This window comes from Myotis myotis, unplaced genomic scaffold (assembly GCF_014108235.1).
Source record: "Myotis myotis isolate mMyoMyo1 unplaced genomic scaffold, mMyoMyo1.p scaffold_m19_p_30, whole genome shotgun sequence".
Taxonomy (NCBI): Eukaryota; Metazoa; Chordata; class Mammalia; order Chiroptera; family Vespertilionidae; genus Myotis; species Myotis myotis.
Genome location: NW_023416336.1, coordinates 83,392 through 92,639, shown reverse-complemented (window position 1 = coordinate 92,639; position 9,248 = coordinate 83,392). Strand labels below are relative to the sequence as shown.

Here is a 9,248-nt window from a genome sequence, read left to right as displayed (position 1 = left end):
CTATTTAAGGGAGGAAGAACTAGCTCGTTATGCCTGACACACCTAAACGATGCCGTGGGAGTTGCAGAGGACACGGTGGAGAGAGCAGTGACCTTGAACTGTCCCCCAGGGAGGCTCAGGGTGTCAGTCTCCAGGGTGCCCAGCAGGCCTGCTGCTCCAGCCTGTTGACACTGGCATGCTGTTTGTCACTGGTTTGCTCTCCAGAAGGGAGAGGATGGGTGTCACGTGGACAATGTGCTGGGTGGGTGTCATGAGCCCTGCCCGGTCTTGGCCAGACATCTTCATATTGGTTTCCAGTGCTGGGAGCCACAGGGGTATTGACAGATTAGTCATAGGTAATGCCGCCCCCCCCCCCCCCCCCGCCCCCTACGACAGCCCAGCAATGCCTGGCAATCCCTTCTAAATACTGAGTACTTTTCCGCTCCTGTGGAGCTGGGTCATGGAGCTGCTGGTATCAGCATGCGGTGTTCATGCCCATTGTTGCATCTTGCTCTTTCCTGATGTAATCGGAGAAACGACAGAAAGGAACTCTGTGTTTTTAAGTAATTGTGTATTTACCTAGACCCGTGTTCGGCAAACCGCAGCTCGAGAGCCACATGCGGCTCTTTGGCCCCTGGAGTGTGGGTCTTCCACAAAATACCATGTGCGGGCGCGCACGTACAGTGCGATTGAAACTTCGTGGCCCATGCGCAGAAGTCGGTATTTTGTGGAAGAGCCACACTCCAGGGGCCAAAGAGCTGCATGTGGCTCGCGGTTTGCTGAGCCGCAGTTTGCCGACCACTGACCTAGACTTTTCATTCAAGTGTTTCTCAACAGACATTTCCTTAGGCTTGGAGAATGAGGGAATTTCTTCCCATTTTTCCACTTGGGTTTCCAAGAGGAAGTGCTATTATTTTTTGTTTCGTTTGTTTTCCCCCCTAGAAAAGCAGCAAAATGCCCTGAGTGTAGCATCTGGATGTGAGCAGCAAAATGCCCCGGGGGTAGCATCTGGGTGCGAGCAGTGCTTTTTTCTCAGGGTTCTTTCCGTAAAGCCAGGGGGGAGTCTCCGTAAAGATGAACTTTCTCTGAGCTTTTCCTCGTGGAAGTGGCTCTTTCTCCAGGACTGAGTGTCTTCTCTCAGTCAGAGCTGGGGGCTCAGTGGTGCTGAATAAATGACTCCCGTTGGGTGACTGAACAGAGAGTCGCTGCAGACCCAGCCAAAACTCCAGTCCCCGTATCCTCTTGGGGTTGGGACTCAGCATGACATTCCCTGCTCAACTCCAGGGAATCAGGCAGAGCATCTCAACGCTGCAGGGAAGAAGACCGAGTGGCGCGTCTGAGGGCCACACAACCCCTCCGTGTAAGAGCCCTTCACTCAAATGTCGTCCTCACTACTCCTTCATCTTTTCGGTTTTTAATTTTAAAAAATTTCCCATTATAGTTGACATCCAATGTGATAACACTTTCGGGTGGACAGTATAGTGGTTGGACTTACGAAGTGATCCCCCCACCAAAGAGTCTAGCACCCACCACACAGTCTCTCCTTTGTCTTGAGACGTAATCTCTCTGGGTGTTTGCAAGGAACCACCCATAAGAACAACCTTGACACAAAAGACGAGAAAAGCATGATGAAAGTGACGAATGCCGCGTTTAAATGCACACTCCGACCTGTAATGATAGTAATGATTCCAAATGACAGGTAGCCAGGCTCAGCCGCCCTAGGGAGGCGATGGGAACGCCTGCGGTGGGAGGAGCTGGGGGGGGGGGGGGAGGAAGTGGGGGCAGGTGGCTGCTTCACCAGCACTCCACAGGGTCAACGGCAAACTAGGAAACTAGGCTGCGTGGTGTTGGTGTATTCCTTTGGCAGCTGGTGGGGGAACCAGGCTCTTTGGACATGTGAACGGCGATTGGAGGGATGTTGGAATGAAAGAGAAAGTGCATGAGAGCAAGTGGGAGGCCAGTGCTCAACGGTGACCAGTGTCAGGTCTCCCCTGCAGTGAGCACTTTGGGGTCCACTCCCGGACCCCTGCCCAGGACCTGCCTTCACGGGGACTCAGCTTGTGGTGGAAGTAGCCTGTCTCTCCACCCCCCCGGCCGGGTTTGCTCCTGTCCAGGAGTTTTACAGAGTGGGAATGGCACCGTGGCTCAAGGGGGTCTGAGCCCGCAGGCTGGGCTTAGAGCGGTGGGCAATGCCTTACAGTGCCTTCCAACAACCGAAGCAAAGAATACGTTCTGAGACACCGAGGGGAGAGTGACCTTTCCTCTCATCTGAAGGAGGAACCCAGTGAAGAGAAACACGGACCCAAGTTCTCTCCTTTTCGCATTATCTTTTGATAATAACGAGACTGCTGGGACCGGGCACACGCGTCGGAAACGTGCCGTTCGGGGTCGGGAGTCAGGGCACCATGATCCGGCTGAGGCCAAGGCATCCTGGTCCCTGTGGGCCGAGCAGGCATCTCGTCATTTTAAGCCAATGGAGATGATTCGTGGAGAAGCATCCTGCTTTTGCTTTTTTTCGTTATGATTCAAGCCATTGATTTTCTTAGTTCCTGGGGAGACTTGTTCTCCTTTCCCCACACCTTTCCCTAGGAACATTGCATGCTGTTATGGTGCCAATTGCTATTTTCACATCTTGGAGCTAATTTGTATTTTAAAATCACTTTAGGACCCGTGGCGTCGGATCATCAGTATGTCTGTGCTGTGGCTGCTTCTGGGCCTCCTTGCCCTCACCGGTGAGTGTGTTTCATTTTCCCAAATGACCTTGGAGATGGAAGGATTCGCACAGGGTCCTAGTGGTACTCGGACACGTGAAACTGCAGTGGAAATGTTATTTTTCCTAAGCTGTCCGCCAGCTCCCGGAGGAGTAACAGGCCGAGGAGCAGCCTCTCTCGGGCCCACAGGGGACAGGAGGAGGGCTTCTCCCGAAGGCGGAGCCGGTCACACGGGGTTGCCAGTGGTAACTGCTCATCGTTTCTCTACAGAAACCCTTCCACCAGAAGTACTTGTTGAATTAATTAATTGAGCATATATTTCCATGGGAGGGTTGAGACCGCTTACAACGATAAGACAAATGTAACTCAGTAGAAAACTAGCACTGAGGGGGTCCAGGGGATGTGACTAAGCTAACCATTGAGGCGGACATAGTTGCAATGCTTGCATTTCAGATTTGGTCCTGTTTCCTTGTAGCTGGGCAAAAAGGGAAAAGTACATGCTTTTAGAGAAATAAAGGGAGGAAGCATAGTTCCTCAAGAAAAGCAATTTCTTTTCCTGACTCTAAATTCTACAGATTTCTCAGATGGGGTCAGTCTTACATTCATTCACTTATTTGTTGACCTATTTATTCAACACATATTTTTAAATTCCTATAAGGAATTTTGGGAATGCAGTATAAGGAAATTGGAGGGACATGTGATGTGGTTAGGGAGCGTCTAGGAAGCAGGGAGCAATGAATGACACAACTAGCTACTATGAAGGGTATTTGTCACCAATTACAAAAGTAGGGTGTCCTTATTAAAACATAAAAATGGGCACGTTGACTCATTTAGTTTTGAGTATACTCACGAGAGACCATGTCATTTCATTTTCTCATTTCTCTTAGATTATTCATCAAATATTTTAAAAGTAGAAGTATGCACTCCAAAATACTAGTATTCTCAGATTCAACCCTATAAAGGTCTTAGAAGAGAACCTTAAACTACATTTAGTAAACATGCAGAACACATATGATCATAAGCAATAGACCTGCACTCATTAAGATTTAACGACATAAGCTACTTTCATGAAAGAATAAAACACATCAAAAAGAGTAATCTAATAAGAAGTCCTTACAGGCTTATAACAGTGGGATGATGATCTCAAGGGGCAATTTCTTGCCACCTGTAGGTATCTTATACCTGGCGCGTGTGCCCTCCTTCTGATGTGCATGGTGAATTCTTGGGAACGCCCTTCTCCTTAGTGGTCTTTGTGTAAAATTTCTCCTCCCCTTCAGTGCCAGGAATGAGTGGTAGTTAAAGAAAGCGAGAATAAAGGGCAAAGGGAGAGAGAGAGGGAAGTGGAAGGAGGGAGCCCCACGTGGAGACGAGGCCTCGAGCCTCACACGTGTCCTCCCCGTCTGCGGTCGTAAGCACCCACGCAGCTGTACGCCGAGGGCAGGGAAGCCAGCTCCAAGTCACACTTACCAGCAGTCCCTTTGCTTGGGGTCTGGGCTGAGAGCCCAGGGAGGCCCAGGCTTTATACGTGTTTCTCCAGAGCAGACATAGTGTCTCACAGACCAAAAAGTTCGAGGTATGTGAGGGAGAAGTGCTGAGAGTTCACATCCGATGAAGATAAGGCCTAGCTTACAGGATGCACAATCTCTGATTTGACCCCAAGACACCCACTCAACAGCTTTGGACAACCCCAGAGCTTTGCAAGGAGACATGCGCCAGCAGTTCCTCTGCAGGATCTGAGGTGAGGATTTAGTACCCAGGAGGTTCTGTGATGATTTCTTAGTCACTGTACTGTAAATTGCAGGAGGGTTTCCATTGCGGAGTGAACTTCTTGTTGTCACAGATTTCAGTACAGCTATGTTTATTCATGTCGCTGCATTCACGAGCAGAAGGATGACCAGAACTGCTCTAGTTCAATGTCTTAGGTTGACATTTTCTCAATTTGTAGACTCATCTGAAAGTGGCAACTGGGGATGCTACGGAAACATCCGCACCCTCGACACGCCCGGGGCATCTTGTGGGATTGGAAGACGCCGAGGCCTGAACTACTGTGGTAGCTAGAACCTCATTGTCCACCTCGCCCCCCTCCTCCTCTTCCTTCCTCTCAGAAAGTGATTCCTTCAGGCAAGGGTGGCTCCAACAGGACTCTGCCCCTGCCCTGGTGCCCCCCACACCGATGCCCCCAGGCATTCCCCACAGGTTTTGATCCTCTCAACATACCCTGTTGGTCCCCACTGTTTCCCACAGTCCCACGGAGTCCAAAGATGTTGTTGAGTGCTGGCTCTGAAGTCCCTTAGCTCCCCCGAGCCTCTGCTGAAATGGGGATGATAGTACCTATGTTACAGTGTTGTTGCGAACTCCGGTCCGTCATGTGCACCAGGGTGCTTTTGAAACCACAGAAGTGCTGAGAAGGTTAGGTGGGCTGCCTGGGGAAGTGACTTGGTTTTCACTTTTGCCCAGCACTCTTGGTATTTCCTAAAGGGTTAAGCCCACATGATTGTTGGGAGTCACTGTAGGGTGGAAAGGTGAGCTAGCGTGAGCACGCCTGTCAGGAAAGCTCTCCAAGGACTTCTGGAAGATGTGGGAGAATTCCCCCCTCACATCGTGTGCTTGTCGTAGCTGATGGGCGTGCATTTAACCGGGCAAGTCTGTTTGGATGCTTAAGATGGGGCCAGTGGGGCCTGTGCCCATGAGATTCTCCGGGAGGAGGCGAGCTGCCCCAGCTGAGGCACTGGTGGCCACAAAGGACACTGCCTCAGGGGATGCCAACTCAGGCTCAAAGGAGAATCTTCATCTCAGTTCCAGGAATGGCCACCAGAGGTCTCAGACCCGAACATGGGCTTCTCAGTCCTCAGCTGCTGCCCAGAGACTTGGCGTGTATTTTCTCTCTCCCTTTGAGCTCCCGTTTCGGCATAAGTCACACCAAGCCACACCTTCCTTCTGTGTTTGCTGTAGGAGTCCGTGCTTCTGAGAGGCTGGCTGAGATCGATATGCCGTACCTCCTGAGATATCAACCCATGATGCGCACCGTTGGCCAAAAGTACTGTGTGGATCCTGCAGTGATCGCTGGTGTCCTGTCCAGGGGGTATCCTGGTGGCAACCTTCTGGTCCATGGGGGCAATGTGGATGATGGAGTCAGGGTGGTGCAGGTAACCCTCCAGGTGGCCACTGTGCTGCGTGGCACAGCTCCAAAAGGGCACCTTGGGATTTGTTGTGCAGATGGTACTCCTGGGGCAGCCCCGCGGGCTCTCTGCCTGAGAGGGACGAGCAGCACCATTTCTGCTTCATTTTGAGCCACGATTCCTTTTCCAAGTAAGTTAGGCCGTGTCCAGGGTGCCATCATTGTTACCCTATTCTGGGTTTCTGGTGAGGCTCTGCAAGAGAAATACCATAGATCGAATCCTTGCTCTGATATTTTGTAATCACATGACCTTGGATACAGCATTTAATCTCCCTGGGCGGCACTTTCCTCGCCTAGAAAATGCTACCCTCTACCCTCGGCATCATTATGAAGATCCAATGAAATAATGTGAAAAAGTAGATTCTCAGCAAATTCAAATTCCTTTATCCCTGTCTTTCCACACAGTTCTTAGTTCTGAAGGTCACATGCTTTTTATTTTATTTTTTTTAAATTGTTTTATTGCTTAAATTATTACCAAGGGTATTACATATGTATCCTTCCCACCCCCCACCCCCCCCCGGCCCTTGACAATCCCCTGGCCTCCCCTACCCCCCAGTGTCTTATGTCCATTGGTTATGCTTATATGCATGCATACAAGTCCTTTGGTTGATCTCTTACCCCCCTCCCTCCTGCCCCCCAACCCTTCCCGGCCTTCCCGCTGCAGTTTGACAATCTGTTTGAGGCAGCTCTGCCTCTGTGTCTATTATTGTTCATAAGTTTATAACGGTCTCTATTATCCATGAATGAGTGAGATCATGTGGTATTTTTCCTTCATTGACTGGCGTATTTCACTTAGCATAATGCTCTCCAGTTCCATCCATGCCGTTGCAAATGGTAAGAGTTCCTTCTTTTACAGCAGCATAGTATTCCATCGTGTAGATGTAGGTCACATGCTTTTTAAAACAACTTTTTACTTATTGATTTTTTTTTTTTAGAGAGAGAGAGAGAATGGGAGAGAGCGAGAAACACTGATTTGTTGTTCCACTTATTTATGCAGTCATTGGTTGATTCTTGTATGTGCTCTGACACGGAATCAAACCCACAACCTTGACGTATCGGTACAACACTCTAACCGACTGAGTGACCCGGCTAGGGCCTCAAGTTTCATTTTTGCAGGAATCTGCCTCATAGACTTCAGGGCGCTGGTCATAATCAACCTGCTGTGGAATTAACTGTGCGGGGAGAATGGGTGATGGCAGGGGAGATGATGGGACCACAGTCTTTTCTATTACATGTCACATTGTGATAGTTGTTGAGAAACCTGTTAGTAGTGCAGTCATTGCTTAAACTTTTAGGAAAAAGTATTCCTCAATGAACTTTAAATTGGCTTCCCATTAGTACTTTGTATGACACCATACAATTTAAAAGTATCCAATAATCTGATGAATTTGGGCCTATGAGAAAGTGAGTTTATGAGAAGGTTGTCATTGCTGTAAAGTCACAGGGCAGCCGGAAAATGCAGCTTGGGACCAAGGACAGCCTGGGTGGTTGAGGGCCACATCGTCCCAGCCGCCCTGCTCTGCCTCCTTTGTAAAACCTTGTTCTTGGGAAAAGAGATGAAGAAAGAATTTCCCTGAGTCAGATACTTCTAAATACAGTGAAACATATATGGAATGGTAACCAGGGGTGTGGGACAAAAGTTAGTGGTACCTTTAGACCTTCGGATTGTCTGGAAGGATAATTACAAGTCCCGATAGGAAACCCTTTCTGAGCTGTTGGAGGGTTTGTGGTTGCGGCGTTGAAGGAGGGCATCAGGCAGGAACCACCCCTCCCTGTCAGCATGGCTTCCAGCCTGCCTCTCTCCTGTCTGCTCCTTCCTTCCTTTGTCCAAATCTTGTCGCTTTACTGCTTGTCCCCAGGGAGACGGGAAGTGGCCTTCGTTCTTCCGCAGGAGGAGGAGAGAAAGGGAAGGGACATGAGAAAGCACTGACAGTAGGAAGCCACATCACCTGCCTCCCCGCTCACCTGGCTTCTCCTCTGCCCGCCCCCCTCTAGGACACTGGCCACTATGCCCCTACTACCTGGATCAGCGAGTCGCAGCTGTCCCAGATGACTGAGGTCCTGACTGTTAGAATCAAAGAAATCCAGAGGAGGTTCCCGACCTGGAGCCCCGACCAGTGCCTGAGAGGTAGGGGGAACCCAGGGTCGGCGCTTTACGGCAGGGAACAATAGGGACCAAGGTAATACAGGTGCCAGATTCCCCCGGACCTCACTGCTTCCTGGTGAGCACGAGGAAAGGGAATCTAAGTTGACTGCTGAGCACCCTGAAGCATTGAGGGCTGTGGGGTCAGCATTAACCTGTCTCGCCCTTGCAGGGGGGCTCTGTGCCTACGTCGGAGGGCCCAGCTATGTCAGAAGCAGCCAGGACCTGGGCTGTGACTTCTGCAATGATGTCCTTGCACGAGCCAAATACTTCAAGAGACATGGCTTCTAACACTTCAGATCAACCCCAAGGTCATTTTCATGCAGGAGGCCTCATCTGTTCCACAGATGAAATGAGCCAATGCGCTTATAACTGAGAATCTGAGTTTGACCTGAAGGTTGTCAAAATAACATGACATACATTAAAGGAAGAGCGATTCTCTGCATCTTGCGGTCTGATGTGTGTATGTGTAAGTTAAGAGTTGTGTCTCTTTAAAGGTATTTCCATGCAGGTAAGCTGGAATTCTTGGATTTCCATGAAATGAATCCTACACCTCATTGACTAGCATGGCCAGATTTAGCAAATGAAAACACAGGCAGCTGCCCTGGCTGGTGGCTGGCTCAGTTGGTTGGAGTGTCATTGCATGCACCAAAAGGTTGTGGGTTCGATTCCCAATCAGGGCACATACCTAAGTTGTCAGTTCAGTCCCCGGTCAGGGCATGTACAGGAGGCAACTGATCAACGATTCTCTCTCTAAAACTCAATAAAAAGACCACACAGATAGCTCAGTTACATTTGAATTCGAGATAAAGAATTACCATGTTTTTTAAAATTCTCATGGAAGGATATGTTTTCTCTTAATTGATGTCAGAAAAAGCGGAATGGAGAGAGAGAGAGAGAGAGAGAGAGAGAGAGAGAGAGAGAGAGAGAGAGAGAGAGAAAAAAAGAGAGAGAGAGAGAGAGAGAGAGAGAAACATCAATCAGTTGCCTCTGGTATGATCAAATCTGCAATCTTTTGATGTACAGGACTTTGTCCAACCAACTGAGTGAGGGCAATAATGACCAATTCTTTAAGGCATAAGTCCCATGCAATATTTGGGACACATTTGGGCATATGATATTTTACCTGGCAACTCTGTCATTGATTTCTGATAAAAATAATAGTTTCAAATTTAGTTGAAAAATTTGATGAGGTAAAGGGTCTGCTGGGTACAGTAGTTTCAGGAGAGGCACTTGG

At 49.2% G+C, this 9,248-nt stretch overlaps 1 protein-coding gene across 1 annotated transcript; it reads left to right on the top strand.

The window, feature by feature from the left end:
- The first annotated feature begins 2,668 nt into the window (after positions 1-2,668).
- Positions 2,669-8,408, top strand: LYG1 (lysozyme g1). Its single transcript, XM_036302189.1, has 5 exons — positions 2,669-2,711; positions 4,636-4,740; positions 5,643-5,836; positions 7,864-7,996; positions 8,184-8,408. The coding sequence occupies exons 1-5, from the start codon at positions 2,669-2,671 to the stop codon at positions 8,300-8,302; spliced, it is 594 nt and encodes a 197-aa protein (XP_036158082.1). The 3' UTR covers positions 8,303-8,408.
- The last annotated feature ends 840 nt before the right edge of the window (positions 8,409-9,248 follow it).